The sequence below is a fragment of the Stigmatopora argus genome, chromosome 17 (assembly GCF_051989625.1).
Source record: "Stigmatopora argus isolate UIUO_Sarg chromosome 17, RoL_Sarg_1.0, whole genome shotgun sequence".
Classification (NCBI taxonomy): Eukaryota; Metazoa; Chordata; class Actinopteri; order Syngnathiformes; family Syngnathidae; genus Stigmatopora; species Stigmatopora argus.
Genome location: NC_135403.1, coordinates 11,458,446 through 11,478,370, shown reverse-complemented (window position 1 = coordinate 11,478,370; position 19,925 = coordinate 11,458,446). Strand labels below are relative to the sequence as shown.

The 19,925-nt window shown below is 43.2% G+C and overlaps 1 protein-coding gene across 4 annotated transcripts in view; it reads right to left on the bottom strand.

The window, feature by feature from the left end:
- Nucleotides 1–19,701, bottom strand: part of boc (BOC cell adhesion associated, oncogene regulated) — a 31,463-nt gene extending 11,762 nt beyond the window's left edge. Inside the window, exons 1-2 of one of the 4 annotated variants that reach the window (XM_077624618.1) lie at nt 18,780–19,701; nt 11,365–11,418 (exon numbers count right to left, since the gene is read on the bottom strand). In XM_077624618.1, the coding sequence (XP_077480744.1) occupies nt 11,365–11,418; nt 18,780–18,809 (84 nt within the window). In that variant the 5' untranslated portion in view covers nt 18,810–19,701. Of the gene's footprint in view, nt 1–8,366; nt 8,812–11,364; nt 11,419–13,182; nt 13,205–15,376; nt 15,521–18,779 lie in introns of those variants that run through there. The other 3 variants (XM_077624620.1, XM_077624621.1, XM_077624619.1) reach the window with 3 other exon arrangements.
- Between the last annotated feature and the right edge of the window lie 224 nt (nt 19,702–19,925).

Sequence of the window (19,925 nt, the reverse complement as noted above, 5' to 3'; positions counted from 1 at the left end):
CATCAGACGTCAAGGGCAGTGAATGAGTTAATAGTCAACGCAGAGCAAGAAATGCATCTTCTCTCTAACGTCCCTGGCTGCCAAGTTTCCCAAATTCTTTCCTGTCAGGTTAAACTAACAACTTCCCCTCAGGATGAGAAGGGTGGTCCCGCACCTCTCAAACCCCCCCTTTCTCCCCCCGGGTACTGAACATGCGTAATATTCATACAGGGCTACATGTTTGTCCGCTTATCTGCGATTAACGAGGCCGCCGGGACGCAAAAGACAAAGAGACGGCGAGGAAGACCGGCGAGGATGGAAATTCTTGAGCCCAGAGCGAAGAGCTGACGGAAAAAGTGTTGTTAATAACTAAAGCCAAGAGTTTCTTTCTCTCACACTCACACACACACGCGACCACACACTGTATGCCTTTAATAAGAGCAATATTAGATTAGCGACCACCCGCCAATCGTCAAAAAACAACACATGCTGTAATAATCACATCATTTATCCAGTCTGCTTTCACTTTTTTTCCACCCAAATGTTAATTTTCTCAGCGTTACAGCCATGTTGTAAGGCATCATTTAGTAGTATTTTAATAGACCACTAATAACTACGAAGAAGAAAAACACAGAAAACTTGCTTTCGGGTCAAATGACGACACAATGTGGCGTAAATTTATGAAATACTTGGCGAAAGAGTCGCGTAGTGACGAGACAACAAAATGTGACTTTGCCACCATTTGCAAATATTTTCCTTGTTGGAAAGTCGGGCATATTGAGTAAATAAATGGAGTATGCCACACACATGCTAGTCTCACATCTACGGATTGGAGGGAGGCCATTTAGTGGCAGGCGCGCATGGTAAACAAACAAGTGCACGAGCCAGGCCGAAGGTTTGTGGCTTCCGTGGCCAAAGCCACGACAGCCGATCAGAAAAAGTGGTACCCGGCACCTGTGCCCACTGCGGACCGACCCGAACCGTCCCTTTGGGAATAAAAATGCTAATGGAAAAACAGTATTGCTCTGCAGAGACGTACTGACAGTAACAAATAGTAGTAATAAAGCATTGTAGCTGTAACTTGTGATTAGTATCTTACAAAGAGTCACGCTATGCTAATAATTCATTGCTTCAATAGTTACCTACGGTCACGATGCTAATTTCCACTAGCGTGTGAATGACGTATTCCATTGTAAATGAACATTAAGCTAACTACTACTACGTGAAGCGTATTTTGTTTTTCAATGCGCAGTGCCACTTCAACTGGAGTGTACTAACGGCTTAAATAGCATCAATTTTCAACTCTTTCTCCGATTCGGAGAAGGGAGGACATGCCCTGTATGATGCGGGCGCTCGTTAAAACAGAGTAATACGTCAGCCATGCTGAAAAAAAAAAAAAAAACAGCCTCCCTGTGGACCGTCTCTGTGAATGTGATTCATTAGTCAGCTGGGCTTTGTGTTTGCTTAGCAGATACCCTGCTTCCAGATGAAAAGTTGTCCTGACATCTATGTCCAACATTTTCCATCTAGCAAAAAAAGAAACAGAGCCATACACACCAGCCTCCTACACAGCAGCATGGAGGCTGATGAAAACCAGAACAGTCTCGACCTCCTCCACCCCACCACGAGAAATCCATACGTGCCCAAAAAAAAAGCAGACTTAAAAATGGAAGCGAGAGTTCAATTTTTTTTCCAGCTTTCTAAGACTACAAACCATTAAGTAAGATTGGGGGAAAGGTCAGCGAAAGGAAATCGTGTCCAAAAAAATGAACATATTACATTAGAAATTGGCCTTGGAATCTCACCGTCTTTCACCACTTTATAGTTATTCCCACTTTTTTCCATAAATTCCGTTTCTGACATCCCCACCCATAATTAATGATCACGCCAAGCTTGCTAGTGCTGCGCTAGCTAGTACACGTTGATAGAATGATCAACAATAGCATAAAAAGTCCAAGGTTAGCATGCTAGCAGACGAGAAACATTTGTTTGGACAACTTCACATTTTTAGACACCCCGAGATGCATTGATTTCCAGCATTTCAAGAAGAAATAGCCTATAAAACAAGCGGGAATGACGAAGAGGAGCAACAAGTGGCACCTTATATGTCCATGGTATATGTGGTCGCATGACAAGACACCCCCAGTGCCCATCCCCATGCCGCCCCCCGCCCCCTTTCTCTTTGTAGTCCCACCCGGGCGGATAAATTCATTTTGACAACCTTGCTAATTGGACAAAACCAGGCTGGAGCCTCCTCTCCGAGCGCTCACATTCCATCTGCTTTTTGGCATGAAGACGAGGACCGGGAAAGAGGGGGGGCGCAAGCTAGCGACTCCCCCTGTTGAATATTTATCACTGGCCTAGCACCCCACTTTTACGTTTTGTCCCCCCCGTCCTCCCCTTTAGATAAACACATGCGGTGTCAAGTGTGAGGAGTGGCGGCGTTTCAACGGAGCCCGCTCGGCCTCGGCGTCCCACAATGCATAGCTGCGGCGCGGGAGGCCGGTTGCCCCGGGCGACGCTAACAGGCAGAACGCACCTTAATAGAGTGGAGAGTCATTGTAAAGCAGTGAGCCGGCGCCCGGACAAAGACCCCCGCGGACCCCTGGAGAAAGGGGAGACGTTGCTCTGAAGGGCCCGGGGAAGAGCTGATGGGCGCTGTTCAATGACCAAAAAAAGGGGGGGGGGGGTCTCAATGACCAAGTGGTGGTGAGTGGAGGGTTTTATGGATGGCGGCCGGTGACACCCGCAAAAAAAAGAGGCGAGCCCCCCAATGAGAGGCCAACATATTTGCAACAAGCTGCTCATTGGCCTCCGTGTCATATGTTATAGTAAAAAAAAATTCAGATATTTCGGAAACTACACTGACGTTAAAACCGACAAGCCACAAAAACTAGCAAGTTCTCACTATGGGACTATTTTAGGTGAAGCTAACTAAATTGTCATAAGTAAGATGCTATTAAAATGCCCGCTAGTTTTGGCTCCAAACGTGGTCATGTTTCCATATTCAGGATGTTTTTGTTAGCGGTTGACGTCAAAGCTTCTAGCAAATGTCACACGAGGTTGCAAAGAGGAAAGACCTGAAAACATACCAACTTAACCTGTAAAATCAGAACCCTAACTGGGGAATTTGTTGTTAAGTGCTACACCATTAGCCCCTATCACACTGCTTGTAAAAAGTTGTCCTTTCCCCTCGTGGGGGTGACCTCTGGCCATTTTTATGCTTTTAGGGCTAGTATTAAAGCCGTAAATAGTCGAGGCCGAGAATTGGCCAGGCCAAAGACAAGAAGTTTGGGACTCAAAAGCAAAATGTCATTTCAGATCCACTGTAACAGAAAGGATGTCCCAAGAAGGGTGGGAAGTCAAGAGAAAATTCCCAGACAAGAGTTTGAGGGAAAAACCATTTCTCACATGCCATAGAAAAACCCAACCAAGCATGGGTAACGAGACGGGTCCCCCCTTAATGCCTCCGAACCATCTTTCAAGATAATAATGAGCTATTCGCGAGTCCAAATCCGGAGATCTGTCCTTGTAAACCGACACTAACGAGCTACACGGCGTCTCGGGGGGATTAACCGAGGAAATCTGGACGGAATTGTAAGGCGGCCGGCTGGCTGGCTGCGGGGCGGCCGCTCCAATCAATTGGGCCACGTCGGCTCATTTGCATGATTTAGATAACCGAGCCGAATTAACCGCGGCGGGCTAATTACGCCGCGCGTGGACGCATTCCTGCACGGTCATGGGAACGAAACGCCATTTGAAAAACGGATTAGCGACCATTGACGGTGACATACGTCGAATCCCTTGGATTGTACGATCGCCAACGTGCTACGTATAAAGCTTAGCTGGGAAGCTAACTTAATAGTCTCAAATTGGGCGCACTCATCACACACATGCAGTTACATATTTGGTCTGTCCACAAATATGCTTTGGCGGCCGTCTTTTTTCTGCCCGCGCATACGCGAGCAATCACACACTGTCCCATTACATGGTAAAAGTATACTCACACAGACAAACAAATATGCAAACCTCAGGATTTTTCCCCCCCAATAAACAACTGGCTCGCTTCCACTGGGTTATGGTGGGAAAAGTGTGGCACACGGGTCACAAACGGCTCGCTCTTGCAATCAATTGGTCGAACATTAATCGGTGTTCTAGCACAAATGTTAAATTAAAGACTTTTCAGGACCTTTTAAGACCACTTGCAACAGAATTTCATTTAGACACTACTATGCTATTAATATTATTAAGGGATTTTTATTTAGCATTTACCCCATAGTCCATTTCCCTAAGCTAGTTGATTAAAATGTATTTTTGTCTATTTTATTAGACGATTCTCTCAAAAGTACAAATAAGGAATATTTTAAAAATGTGTATAGGTTGTAAATCAAGCCCTAGATGTTCCTTGAAATAAATTTAATCAATGTTTTTTATGAGTAAGGCTGCTAAAAATGTGTTATAAAATGACTATTTAGCTATTTTGGTTCACAAAGTTATTAAAATTGTGTGACAGTAGAAACAACAAAAGCTATTAGAACATCCATTTATATTTTAATGTCAAATCTCCCAAATAGTCCCCTAGTGTTATTAGCTATGTTAGCCATATTTATTATAAACACGGATAAATGTATAGTCAATGTATTTGTACACTTTGTCTACTTGTGTGTTCCTACATTGTGGAGAATGAATTTAAAAAAAGGAAGAAGGAAGGAGGGAAACTTTTTTTTGTTGCAGACTGAATGGAACCAATTATAAATCAAGAGCAATTTTTGCCTATTATTCAGCAGGAAATCATGAAGAGATCCGCCGCCTGGCTCGGCAACTCTCGGCGGGAGTACGCAGGAAGGGGGGGGGGGACGGGATGGGGGAGACGGGTTCAAATGTTATATGAAAAACAGACATTGGGAACTTGAGATAAGACCCGGCTGTAAAGTCACAAGACTCGTATGGGATTAGCAGAAAGAGAGGCAGTGGTGGCGGGGAGGAGGAGTGGAGGAGTTGGGGGGGGGTTTGCTGAAGAGCCAGCTTCCTGAGAGGAGAACCAGCTGGACCACAATTCTGGAGGTGGACAGTTTTTCTTTTCTTTCTTTCTTTTTTTTTTCAATTCTGAAAGTTACCATTTCTTCCGTCACTCACAAGTCTGGTTGTGTTTTTCTCCTGGGAGGAACTTGTAAAAGCAAAGCAAAACTGCAGAGTGAGCTCAGTTTTAACTCATTGGTTGCCACTGATGGTGTGAGACGTCCAATCCATTTTGACTGGGAAGGGCAAATCAACACGTCTTGTGCAGTGGTTGGACTGGGATGGTTTGATGTCAAGGATATCGGATAGGGAAAAATGAACACAAATATATACATGACTACCAATGAACTACTTATTATCCAATCCATCGTGTGGCGTCCAATCATCCGTATGCAGTCAACACTATATCTCTAATAGACACGCAATCGTTGACTCTCAGCATCAATGCCAATAAATAACGCCAAGTTTGAAAATAAATTTGCAAGCATGACAAAACATCTCAACTGGATTTTCCCTACAACAAAAAAGGGCAAGGGACATTACTAAGGAGAAAGCAACGGAAAATTCCAGGCCTCGATAACCCCCGAAGGGGAGATTTATCTGCTCCGATCGGGCCCTGCCAGTCTTGGTGCGATTATCGGTTAACGTCCTTGGGACGGCGCCTGGATTCCCTGGACGGGAAAGTTGATATGCAGGCATTTTCCGATGCAATAATTCACACGGACGACGAGGTTAAGCAAATGTGTGAATGAGTTATTAGCCTGTCGCTAACAACACCCTGTAATCTCTGTCCAAACATCTACTTTACACACACACACACACACACACACGCTGACCCTCCTTTTGGAGTGGATGGGTGAACAAACATGCGCTTACACTTGACAGAGTGTGTATAACTTCCTTAGCTTGAAAGGAGGGTTGTCATGGTACTGATTTTGATGCTACTTCATTTTTTTCAGTCCAATATGTAAAAAAAGAATAGCAAAAACTATAATACATAATATTACTATAATACTATAATATTGGTAACCTTCCCTCCTAGTATTGATTGCTAATTTTTTTGATGGAATCAAAGTCACTATACTAACAAAAAGCGTTTTGCTAAATTACGTCGTATTATCTTTACATTCGAATTTAGCAAGAACAATTTACTACAATACATACAACGACATGTTTGCAATATTCTCCGTCACCATCGCATGAGAACCTCAGCGTGAGCAAATCGGAGTCCAAATAACCTAAAAAAAAATGTGTGGGAAAAGATTGCACTTGTTGCTAAAAGCTACCTGAAGCGGAAAAGGGATTTTTTTTCCCGTTTGATGGCGGCATGTTTAATTAGCCTCACAAGTCCACCTCTGTTTTTTTTTCCCAACCCTCACATTCCATCCTCTCAGTGCGGCTGACAGCAAGAATCATGAGTGACAGTTGGGGGGGAAGTGGCTACGGTTTATTAAGCCACCTGCTTGTCCAGGTGCCTTTTTATGGATGAGCAGAGTTGCTCAAATACTTTTGACTCATTATTACAGACCAAATTAAACTTTTCTTTTACACATTGAGCCAATTGAGCTGAAACTAGTGCTCCGTTACGACTCTATTTCTTCCTATCCAGAAGGACCACACAGGTGAGGGCCCTGAACGCCCCGATTGGACGCCCCGAAAACGTCTGTTATGGCTGCACCAGCACCCCGCTGTCACAGATGAAAGCGTGCCCTGGAGGAAGGAGCCTTTTTTCCCCTTCCCTTTTTCTTTTGTCGTCGATGTAACACCCTCTTCGAGAAGGGTGGGCAACGTGGAGCCCGTGGGTCGTTAACACCCCATGCAAAATTTTAAACTAGCAAAACTTTGTTTGGGGTGATCTTCCTGCTGTGTGCGAATTGACCTCTAGGGGCAGGCTTACTTGGGTTGAGAAATAAAGGGGAGGAGAAGAAGAAAAATATATATCTGTAAATTGTTTTTAATAGACGAGGATGACTTTGTGAATTGTGCTATGCTAAAGGACGCCATGTATTCCTACAGAGTATTTTTATGTAAATATTTATTTGGAAAGACTAAACTAAATCTAAAAATTTAAACTAGAGTGCAACACCGGTGCGTTCGGGGTGCTTGGACATCATGGTAATTTGCATACGCAGCACTTTTTACCCCCCCCTTTTAAATGTAACTTTAATTTTGCGGTCACAAATACAAAAAAAAGTTGGTTGCGCCATGTTGTAACAAAATATGCTGTTTATTAACCAACTTTGAGCGGAGTTTAGTCCCATTAGTACCAGAAAAAAATGTACAACTATATTACACAGTATATTTGTCAAAGTAGTACTTTGATGCGATGTCAATTACAAATAGTGGAGCACAACCGCCAAACAGGGATAGTCTCTATCGGCAAATTTGAAACCAGGCCACTGATGTTTTGCTCAACCAGGTTACAAATCAGGCAGATAATAAGCACTGGAATCAATTCAACTTGTCAGAAGTGATCTAGAAGAACACAAAGGGGCTCTCAACAAGCGCTCGCCCTAATTAGGGTGAGCTGGAGCCCTTTCCAGCTGACTTCAGCCAGGACTGGACGTCAGTCCATCGCCCCCAATCTTATCCAGTTTAAATGCAACATCTGTTTTCCTCCTTGAAATGAGTTCATCACTATTAAAGCCAATAGGTTAAACAGCAATAACCCTTCATCAACATGTGACTTTGAGGTCAATGTTATTATATAATGACATGTAAATAGAGTTAAGTAAATGCAAACACACGCACACACGTTTACATAAAAGTACAGTACATGCCAAAACAGCCTATTTCAACAGGAGTGGTGCGTTCAATTGATGCTGGGACAATCCACTACTCTACTGATGTCTCCCCAAGCATTGTTGCGGAATGGGTACGTTAACCAAGTAGACCTCAAACGTGTCCCCCAATGGTGGAGATCGTCTAAGCTGCGGCCTTCCCAAGGTGTAATAACGTGTTTATAGACATAAAAAATAATCATTATAAAAATCACAGTTAGCACATTGACGACGTGTTACCTTGGAGTCAAAAACACGCTTTGAAGGGTTAAATAGAGCGAGAAGCCGAGACGTTAAAATAGTCTCGCAGTGCGTCCGCATGCCGAATACACATCCAGGAAAAGCGTAAAACCCACATTTAAACCACAAAATAGAAAAGAGATGACATTTTCTGCACTTTTCCTTACTTCTCCATGATAGACCAATCCGGTTGTAACCTACTACACACATGCTACCACGCTAACAAGCATGCCCATGTAGAAAGCAGCAAAACATCACTTTGGCACTTTCTTTCCACTTTGGCAACTTTGCAATCACTCCGATCGCCTATTTCATTGAAAATAAGGAACGAGAAGGCTTCAAACTCACCGAAACGGCTCGATTTAGCGCTTGCACTTCTTTTTTTCTCGGCAAAAGCTATCTTCAGCGCGACTTCTGCTGTAGTCCTCCTCACTAAGCAGAAGAAAAGCAAGTGAAAAAGCCCGTCTTCTCCTTCTCCTTCTTCTCCTTCTTCTACTCCTATGCTGTTTTTAATTTACTGCGGCGACATTTTCTCTACGTGCTCCCCCGAAAAAGTTTCTCACACTGAAAGGAGGTTTTTGGATGACTGAGCTCTCAAACAATTCTTCCCCCCACTCTCCTCCCTCCTCCTTTTTTTGCCTTCCCAGTCCTCCCATTTCCCAAAGCAGGAGGAGGGAACTCAACAATGCAGGGGGACTGGATCCTGCACCCCCCCTCAAAAACACACACAAAACACTACCAATGTTCTACAAATCCCAACCAAAAAGTGCAATTACATCTTCAATTCTACTCCATATTAATATTTAAAAAAATCCAAACACTATAGCTTTCCATGAATGGGCTAAAAAAAATGCCCCCCTCCTAAAAAAAAACACTCCAGTTACCTCCTCCCCTCTCCTAATTTGGTATGCACAGAGTTTGTATTGACCCCAACACCCCCCTTCCAGTGCAGCTGTGCTGTTGTGGGTCGCTTTTTTGAACTGTACAACACACACACTTTCATACAATGCTAATCAAAACTAACAAAAAATGCTGCTAATATGTCAAGATTTTTAAGACAGACAATGTGAAATGTTAAAAATCTTTTGACGACCACGCAAACAGATTTAATGGGCCGAACCTGGCCCCCGGGCCTCGAGTTGAACACCTAATTCATAAAACATGCAAAATCAATTTTAACGTTTATGACAAAGTCCTTAGTCCTTAGCCATCTGACTGAAAATCACTCCATTTAACCAAACACTGATCCTTAAATCCATTTTAACTCAACGCCAATGACAGCAGTGGGCGTCCAATCCAATGGGCGAACTGAAACAACCATTGGCCATCCCTAAAGACATCCACAAAAAGGGCGCCGCAGCTACGTAGAGACTGCGGGCCGTGGTATTTCCAACAGGACAGCTCGCCTTTCCCCTCTCTATTACTTTCATAACAACATTAATAATCATCACGCTGACAATGTGCTGCCGTGACAGTTCCAAAGGGGCGCACTGCCTGCTGGGAGAGGGGCATTCTGGGAGGAGGGCGTCCAACGGGGCAGGCCCTCTGGGGCGGGGGGGTTTGGGTCTGGGGGGGTGCAGCGTGTTTAATAGGCCTTTCATGGCCGGCCCACAAAGCCCTTTGTCCCACGCTAATTCATCCTGCCCAGCATGGACAGCTCGAGCGGGGGGGCTTGTTTTTAGGGGGGGTGAGGGGGTCTGCGGGTGGGGGTAGCACGTATAAATAACTTGGGGGGGAAAAGATGGCACTACCTGGTCAGTCAAGGTTCAATGTTATACTCTGGGGTGTTAAATTTCTAAAGGTTGTGGTTGCTATTAATTTATCTTGTTTGATTATTAGGTCTACATTACAATTTAGTTAAATACAATTTATTTTAGATAGTGTCAAACTACTAGTGATTGGACAAATGTTTTGACCATTATTTTATATTTAATGAACCGTTTAGGGAAATTGTTACTTAAAAATGGTGCAAATTCCTCTTTTTAGACTACTGCATATTTTAATTTATTTTTAAATTACCAAACAAGAAAAAGGTGGGTTTTAGATATTTGATGTTAAAATATAGTACAGGTAACTATTCTGTTTATTTTACTACCTTTTATGTCATTTATTCATTATATATTTACATTTTTTAAAGAAAAATAACCCTGAAAACTGCAAATATTCTCCTTGTAATATATTTTTTCATTTTTTTAACAATGACTCAAAATGAAAAAAGTAAATATTGTCTTAATGTATTTTGGGGGTCATTAAAAATGATCTGTTCTAAGTCAAACTTACACGACGTATGGACAATTTCAATAAAAGCAATGAAGAAAAAACACTATTTTAACCTTTTGTAACTAGTGCGTTGCTGAAACATTTATGAAAATTTCAAATTTCACTTTTTGAAGACAAATTAAAAAGCTAAAAATATTGTGTTCTGTTTGAATCGTTGTTTAATTTAAAAAAAACCTCACAAATTGAATCGAAGCAACGACCGCAAAAACAAAACCTCCTTGTTGGCGGCCATTAATCTTGAATGGAGGCTTAAATTATATCACCGCGTCATCGAAAAATTAGTGGTTTTTAACGGCATGTGTATTTTTTTCACCCCGCTTTTTTCCCCCTGCCGTTTCAAAACAGCGGTTTATGCGGGTTGACGACATGTCTGTACGTGCTCGTGGCCGCGTCGTATTTTTCGCCCGCCAACGTGCGCTCCGTGCGGCGTTTGTCGCCCGGACGTCGCTCGTCATTCTCGCCGATGACGTCGCCAGAGCAAAGTCTAAAAAAGTTTTATGCCAGATGAAAAAAGCGGGGGACGCCGTTAACTCGCTGGCTAAAGCTGAAAATGGATGTGTTCATTTTTGTTGCATTTTTACTGACCCCCAACAATACCTATTTTTGTTGTGTTATTCATTTTAACTTAATAAAAAAGTTAGCTAAATATATTCCCCATCATTGACCGTGATAGACGGCCAATCCATTTTAACGTTACTCCATTTTTTTTAACATTCAAGCTTATTTTCCTTTCATCAAAAGTTAGTATTTTGCTTTTTCTTTGTTTTTAAGCCCACGCTTGGGCAGACTAGGCCAGTCCCAAATCCTATTCATATCACAATATGGTCGATATATAGACAACGATGCGTCGCATAAGCCCAGCGGATATTGCGCTCCGCCTCAAGGATCCCACTTATGACTTTTTACGCGTCTACGTTGGCGGGCGAGCGAGCGAACGAACGAGCCCAAGAGTCGAAATGAACGGCGGCCAAGCAAAATGACATCCCGCCGTCTCCATGGAGAGAGCCGGCGGGCAGAAAAACAACAACACGGAGTCATCGTTGACACACGCGGTGCTGCGACTCACCCTGAGGTCCGACCCCACCTGAGTTTGGACGTCCGCCTGGGCAGCACAATCGGGCTGGAATGAGAAAAAAAACACACACGCATAAGTCAGCTTTAATAAGCAAATGAAAAAGAACAATAAAATCTCCGGATATGAAAAGTTCCCCAGGCCTTGACACACTGCTTAACTCGCATATGCTTCACATGAAATGAAAGCACGTGTTTGTGTGTGTGTGTGTTTTGTGTTGCCTGGGGGAAATAATAATGAATAAATAAGTTAGGCTTATAAATTTGCCTTACACTGAACTTCCTCTCATGTGCTCTTATTTTGAAATATGAGAGGAAAAAATACCAAAAGTACTTTTGGTGTGGAACCGCGCTTGCTAACTACATGCTAAAGTAAAAACTAATGTATTTTGGCTAACATTCTAATCGACAATCACCTACTTGTATTGCTTTAGTACTTTTCCAAAAAGTTATGATCTTAAATGTAAAATCACTCTAAAAGGAGGAAAATATTGTTTGTAATACTCCTACAGTGTATCGATTTAATATGGCGTTTTCAAAATATTTGTCACTATTAAATCATGTGCTGCCATGTCCAATCCTTTTTGACCGGGAAACCCGGCAGAGAGTGATTATAAAGGGAGTCAAAGTGTATTTGTATTTGTGAGAATTTATTGTTGATGTAGTTAATTTTGTACTTTCAAGAAATTTGAAGTAGCAAAACAGTTTGGGTTAGACCTGGGGGAATTTAATACAATGTTTTAGTAAAAAATAAAAAACACAAGTCATACATCATATTCAAATATGAATGACATGAATATGCAAAGTGATGGTGACCATTTGGGGTAAAAACATCCATTATGATCCATGAAATTGATTATTTGCTTTTTAAATGTGCTTTACTGATTACTTGAAAAAGTATTTGAATTATTTTAAGTAGTAAGTGAATTATTATTCAATCTCATTTTTATGTTGTCATACAAAACAAATGGTTCTGTCGCTCCGTCAAGTCTCTCCGCTCACATCATGGAGCGGTCGCCGTCTGAAAAACTTGTGAATTTATATCCCTAATGGCGTTTCGCCTCTGTAACTGCATCCAGATGCGGCAGACACTGGTAATTGGACCTGGAGCCAGTTAAATCCCAGGCCCGCAGCTGCTCGGACCACTTTTTCACTTTATATATATACATACATACATATATATAATTTTTTTTATAAAGTCAGTTTTTGTATTCAAGCTCACGTCTCGACCAAGAGGGGAGTCGAAGGGACGGCAGCATAGGGCCGAATTGTAAAGTTAAATTGGGGAAAAGAGGAACGTGGGGAAAAACAATATTTAAAAAAATGATATGAACAGGCGACATATTTTTTTAAAGTCATTGTTTTTTCCCCCTGCGCCAGACTAAAAACCCAACTTCCCAGAGACTAAAAGTGCTGAAAAAGGAAATAGAATACTTTCAAAACAAATCCAATCGAGCAAATCCATGATATAAAAGACAAAAGACAACGTATTTACCCACACCTGCTACAAAATAAACTGGACACGTTTTACTAGCGCTACAATTTGACACTCAAGTCTACCCTATTTGGGTAACTTGGCCAAAAGTATAAAACCCTCCACCTGGTTTAACCATCCAAGCCCGACCTGGACGTCTCTATCCTCCTCTATCTGCCATCCCTCCCTCCCTTTTTCCACCGCGGCCTCTCTACTTGGACTTCCTGCTTTCTAGCCTGCCAGACGGCGGTAATTATGGAGAAAACGATAGTCCCCCCCCCGGCCCCGGGGAGCCCTCCACACTGGCCCGAGTGTGTCTCTCGCTACGTGTGCGCGTACCTCCAGACTTGGGCCGCCGTCCCACTTTGCTCAATGCGTCTTTATGTCGCAAGAATGATCTCAGCCTCCCCTCCAGGTGACTTGAGAGCGGCCCGCTTGCTAGCCAAGAGAAATAAGAGCCCACCACCTTCCACGTACAATGTCGCCGTGTTTTCCCTGGCCGATTCCACATCAGAGGGAAGAGGCGGGGCCGGATGATAAGGAACCACGATGATATCTGTCACTCAGTATCACTCGGGGTCTTGATTTCCCCCCCTCCCTAATCTGCTCGGGTCCCTTGGCGTCCCCCCTGCTCAGTACCACCACCTTTTTTCTCCATCCTTATCCAAACAAACAAACAATGTGTCCTCCAGGGACGCGTTCACACAAAAACAAGATGACGTAACATCAAAGAAGAAGAATAAAGGGAGTTAAATGCTGCAATTTGGAATTTTTTAGACCCGGAATTGAGGAAAGCTATGCAAGGGGAAAGATGGATAGATTTTGTTTGTTGATAACAGTTTTATTTGGTTTTGGCTATTAGCACTAAAGCGAGGATTTTTTTTAACGCATTACAAGGATGGCTTTGTTGAGGATTACAGAAATGATAAAATAAAATAAAATGGTGTGTTTAGAAAAAAATAAAGCATGGACTAAAAAATTTGAGAGTAATTACAGTTATTATTTTTTAATCTAAAAAGGTAAATATATAAAGAAATAAAAATGCCAAAATATTATAGAAAATTATCATGAAATCACAAAGGACTAAGTATTTTTTAAATTTAAAAATAATAAATAATATTATAAAAAAGTAACAAAATATTGACCATGAAGTGGCTTTAAAAAAAGAGTGATTTGGACATAATTTAGGCTATTCTGGCGCAAATGTTAGCTCGATGCTAGCGGACTCGGCAAACGCTAGCGGAACGTCCTTGGGCGGAGTAGAGCGGGCTTTGCTTATTTGATAAGAAGTCGTCCGTCGGGAAAGAAAATAAACAGTTCAAGCGAGGAGCTACTGCCAGGGCTGCTACTGGAGCGCGACACAATATTTAGACTAACACACACGCACACTGTACAATTGATAGCGCAAAGGTTTTCTTTAGATCAATCGCATTTTAGCTGTGAACCTCCTTTAAAACCAATTCTGATCATTCAAGAAAATAAAAACAACGTCAAGGGAAAGGCTAAAATGTAAGAGAATATTTACTTAAAATAGGACTTGGACTTTTTAGAGCAATTAATGGCGGACAAGTGGACAATTAAAAATTGGTAATAAGTTAGCTGTCAATGAGTAGCGTTTCCAACGCTATTTTAAGACCGATCATCACGAACGCGATAACATCAGTCGCACGATTCCTCTCCATTCCAACGATTCTCGCTCGCAACTGACTGAAGCAAAAAAGGAGGCCAAGGCATTCCCAGACCTTAATGTTTTCCACATGCTTTGGAAAATAGTTGACACGTACGATTTGTTGCGAGAGAGCCTTTTGAAAAAAGGCCGCCGTCCTAGCGGCATCCTCCAGTTTGCCGTGCGTGACTCCGCCCCCGTCCTGTAAGCTCTCAGTTGGAGAAACATTGCGGCTTTGCAACTGAAAATTAACAGCTTCGCTTTTCTTTGCAAACAAACAACCCTTTTCTTTTTTTCTATTCCCTCAACGCTACTGACGGCACTAGACGTCTAATCTATTTGTACTAGGAGGTCCGGCAGCGCTTATTCGCATGCATCAATGGCAATCAAACGATGATTTCAGACATCCCTCAGCGTACCTGCTTCAAAACCGCATTTATTTTCTTTTCTTTTTCCGCTAACTGAAACCACCTGGCCATTACGACCCCCACACACACACATACACACACACACACCGTCCCATTCGTGTTTACGTCGCCGCGAGAGAAAACCATTGCGCGGCGTGTTGACATCACGGTGCATTCGTGTGTCAGCGAAAGCGTGCGCCAGTTGTGAGAGGCAACAAACACGACGCGATAGGGGAATCGCGGGGCGTTATTATCCGAGCTCGGGGAGAAGACAAACAGTTTTTTTCCCCGTCGCTTTGATTCGAAACAGCCTTTTTTTCGGATTGCGCACGTGCACCCGAACGCACCGTCGAGTCGACACGTGGGCCCAATCAGGGGATTCTCATCGGACGGTCTCGTCATTCCCGATTGCCATTTCCGCAACTACGCACTACTAGAAGCTCTCGTCGGCCAAGCTTACCCGGCCTACGACCTCCTCTGGGTGAGGTCAAAGGTCGCCACGCTCCTTTTTTTTTTTTCTTTCTTTTTTTGCCGCCTGATTGCAATCACGATGGTTTCGGGGGACTCTTGGCCAAATGGATCCGCTGAGTACTGCGAGGAAAATCCGCAAAATCAAAAGTTTGGTTTGGAGGCCGCAGATGAAGCCACCCCCAACATAAACATACACACAGGCTAGTACAGTATGAACACACGCACGCAATTTGTGGTGTGGTGAAGCATTCATCCTCCCTTCTTTTTTTCCCTTCTCACTCACTCACACACACACACACACACACTCACACACACACTGATTTATACACTCATTAATCTGGGTAGACTCAGGAAACCGCTCCAGTAAATTGGCCAAAGGCCCAGGGAAGGGGGGAGGGAGGGACGGTGGGGGAGGAGTGGGAGAAACGAGGGAGCAATCAAAGCCAGTGACGACGATTAGAGAGCGCAAGAGGAGAAAGTAAAAGAAAATGTCCTTTTACTACCAAAAACAGGGCACACACGTCATCCAAATATTCCTCCAAAATACTCCTAGATTGCCTATTCCTTAATCTCCCTGAACTATAGACTTAAACGGAGAGAAAACAGCAACAACTACTAATTTGATCTCAAACGATGCATCGTTACACACATAAATTCCAACAACATAAACTACACGTTCAAACACTGAACTCCCAAAGCAGGCTTTTACAAAAAGTCCAATAAAGGCTATCCAACGGACCTCGGCGAATTCTTCCGAGAGTGATAAAAACTTTTCCCAAGCTGACTTTAAGATGTTCAAAGGAAAATAAGAACAGTCGTAAAAAAAAAAAAAGTTTTGGTATAAATGAAATCATTATTTGTGTGCGCACATTTCAGCCTAGTCAAGATGAATTGATTCTATTCTAATGCCCCCTCCCATACGCTTCCACATTGATATTCTCCCCCCTATTCGAGTCTAACAGGAATTAAAAAAAGCACAAAACAATAAAAGATTCTGACAGAGCGTTCCATTGGCGGACCCGTGGGTCACCTACCGCAGAACTCCCCCCGGACCTCCCCCCTTACTCCAGCGAGACCCTCTTGCCTCTCGATGAAACGCAACCCATAGAAATACAGTAAAAGTGGCACATGTTGTTGGTTAGGGGTTCCTAACGCAACCCAATCTCTCAAGCCAGGAAGCTGTTCCGCGTCTTTCACTTGATTCCGTGTCCACAGCTAACCCCTCACTCTGATTAGGCTCCCCGTACAAAAAAAAAAAAAGAACAGCCAGATTTCTGGGTGGTTTTGGAGCCTTGTATTATCCAACACTGGATGTCTTTCAGAAAGAACTAAACCTTTTTTTTTTAAACTTACATTGCCAAAATGAATTTTGGGAATCAACACTTTCTGGAAATAATGCCGCAAGTGATTCACTGAAACTAAGAAAAACAGCCACAAACTTTTTTTTCTGTCTATTTGGAGAAGTTTAGGGGAGAAGGGGGTTGCTTCTCACATGAGTTGGTTGCCATCTTTGTCATAACTTGACCATCAGATTGTTGTGCAATGTTACTCTTACAATGATTATTAGCATTGCTCACCTAGTCAACAACTAATCAATAAATTCCTATTAATCAATTAGTTTATTTGTGAAGTTTTCATTTTTGTAAATGAATTTTCTTCATATTTTTTTTTTCTTATTACTCAAGGCCTTTTTATTTACTTATTTTAATCATTACTTTATAGGTGCGGGCAACAACAATGTCAAATGGGGTTTGTGCATTACACAAAGAAAAACATGGGATTTTTTTTGGTCCCTGTCTAGCCTTGCTCAAAAGTTTTTAGACACTTTCTGTTTCAACTGAATGGGGAAATGTCTCAAGACTTTACGTACAGGGGACAGTGAAATAGTTTTCCGACAGATCTCAGTGTTTCAGACAGTCAATAGCGATTAGAGGAGATGTTGATGTTGACTTTTGCATCGTTCCTTCCCATAAAGTACACCAAATTGCCATTTTTAAGGGCGGGAATCAATTGCTCTCCTCCCATCCAGTTCCCTGGTATCTTCCGCCGACGCATCCCGACCCACGCGGGTCGCAGGCCGAGCCCAAGTGCCCATTACGGCGCCGCAAAGGCCCTTATTAAATGTATATATAGTCACGCTTCAGACCGTGGGCCCAATCCAAAATGGCCTGGGCCCCGCGTGGGCGGGGGCAGGCAGAGCGCGTCGGGTTTCCGCCGCGCCGCAGAAAGGCGCTCCTCATTAGGAACGTCTCACTTTCGGACGCTGCTGTTATTTCAGTGTTTGTAGTTTGTTATGAGAGTGTCCGTGTGTGTACTATTGTGCTTATGTGAGTGTGTATGAGTGTGTGTGAAGAGAGAGGGAGGAGATGGGATTGAGTGCGATTCCAGATGTGCATTTTACGAACCTGGCAGGGATGACAGCCCTTGTAAAAAAAAAAAAATTAAATAAAAAAAAATAATAAAACAACTACGAGGGGGGAGGAAAGGGGGCCCCCATGGATGAAAGATGGGGGTGTGGTCAAGTTGATCGGCTTTGGGAGACCTTAAGGGCAGGAGAATTTCGTAAAGTTGGCATGCAATTAACAGACACCCAACATATAAGTGCAAGAATATATAAATTATGGGGAGGTCTTTTGTGCACCCTGGGCAGTCAGCCACATTGCCCATAGCAAAAAACGGCACTGGGTACAGGGGAAGGCTTTAATGCTTTTTGGACTGAAATGGAAAGGGGGGCAGGATCAGGATGGAGGGAATGAAATTACTTTTCCTGGCAAAGACGTACGCCTAGGCTTTATTGGCTCAGGTGCGCCGAGCTGGGAGCAAGTGTGTGTGTGTGTGGATATGCGTGGGTGTCGTAGTTGCAAAGTGCGTGCGTGTATGTGTGAGTGATGTATTTTTTTATGTTGGAAGTGTGTTTATGGGCAGCATTTTTTTCCAGCTGTGTTTGAGCTATGTTAAATGGAGTTAATATAGAGTTGAGGAGCGCCTATGACAGGATTATTCCGCTTTCATTCAAAAAAGGGGGCGTAATAGTACACTATAAAAAAAGTTGATGGCAGAACTTGAAATGTTAACATTTTCAAGCTATAATTTAGTTATAAGTTATTTTATCTTAATAGTATATTTTCTGTTTTTAATCTGGTTTAAGAATATAATAAATACTCTATCATAATAAAAGGAAAACAATCTCTAAATACTCCTGATACCTGTTAAAATTTTATTTGTAGCTCGTCAAAACATCTGCTTTTGCTTTCCTGTAATATTTATCGTCAAACTATTCTCCCCGCATACTTTGTTCCGACACGTGTCCAGCAAAAATCGAACTACCCCACCAATCACATTTTCCATTGCTTTTATAACAATAACTTTCAATGGTATCTTTTTGTTCTTACCTCCGAGCATTTGAGGCCATTTCCCAGCATTGGACAGCTGTTGTGGCTCCTCTCAGCCTTGACGAATCCCCTGACGTCTCCTCCCCGAAGGTGAGCCGCCGATCAAACGTCGAGTGGTTCTTTGAAGCGAGAACATAAAACAGACGCGTATTAAAAAGCGAAGCTAACAAGCTGCAGCGGGAGTCTCGGGCAGCTTTGCAACCCAGCCCTAAGCTAGGCTAACGTTGGGAAAGTTACACAAGGTGTAGCAACAAGTGGTAAGCAAAAAATAAATAGATAATTTTATTATTATCATTTTTAAAATATGTTCTAACGTCATCCCTCCCATCTTTGTCCACTCAAACCAATCATAATACCCCTTTGAAAACACCCCAGCTCCTCCTCAAGTGTGCACTACAGGCCCGCCGGCACCTGGGGGCCCGAGCGCAAGGCATTGTGGGGGATCAGAAACAGATGTGCCCTTCTTTACTTAACACGCAAGTTGGCAGCCATTCAGAACCGGCACCGGGACGCAGCCGGAACGACGGCCCGGCGCGACCCCTCGCTCGACCCGGTCCGGCGGCACCTCAGACAGGAAAGGGACGCAATTGGCTTCAGCTGTGACCCCCGCTCTCGGCCGCGTAGCCCCTCGCTCCCCGCTTCTCATTAGGACAAACTGTTTTCAAAGACAGCGGCGCTTTCACTAGCCCTAAAGCCAACACCGAGAAAGGAGGGGGCCCAAAAAATATGGATGGACTGAGAATGGAATGAGAAACAAGTCAAAAGTGAAGCCACGGGGTACAACGGAGGTATTTCGGGGAGGGGGGGACGCTAACAAAAAAAAAGAAGAACAAAAGCTCGAGATGAAGGCGAAAGTGAGACGGAAAAAGGGCAAAGTGTAAGAAAATCCAGACTGAGAAAGGATCGCAGCGAGGGGGGGCTCAGCATTATCATTTGCAGCTGTTGGACTAAATCCCACAATGCATTGCGACTTGGCACACGGCTCTTTTAATAAGCCAGAGTGGTGTCACGGTGACGTGGCTGTCAAAACATTCGCCGCGATGACGGTCGTGATAATGACAAATCGGCTAACGTAATTAGAAACAGAAGTTTGCTGTGGCAACGCGCACCGTTTTCAAACTCGGCGAGGTAAAACGCTGTAAAAAG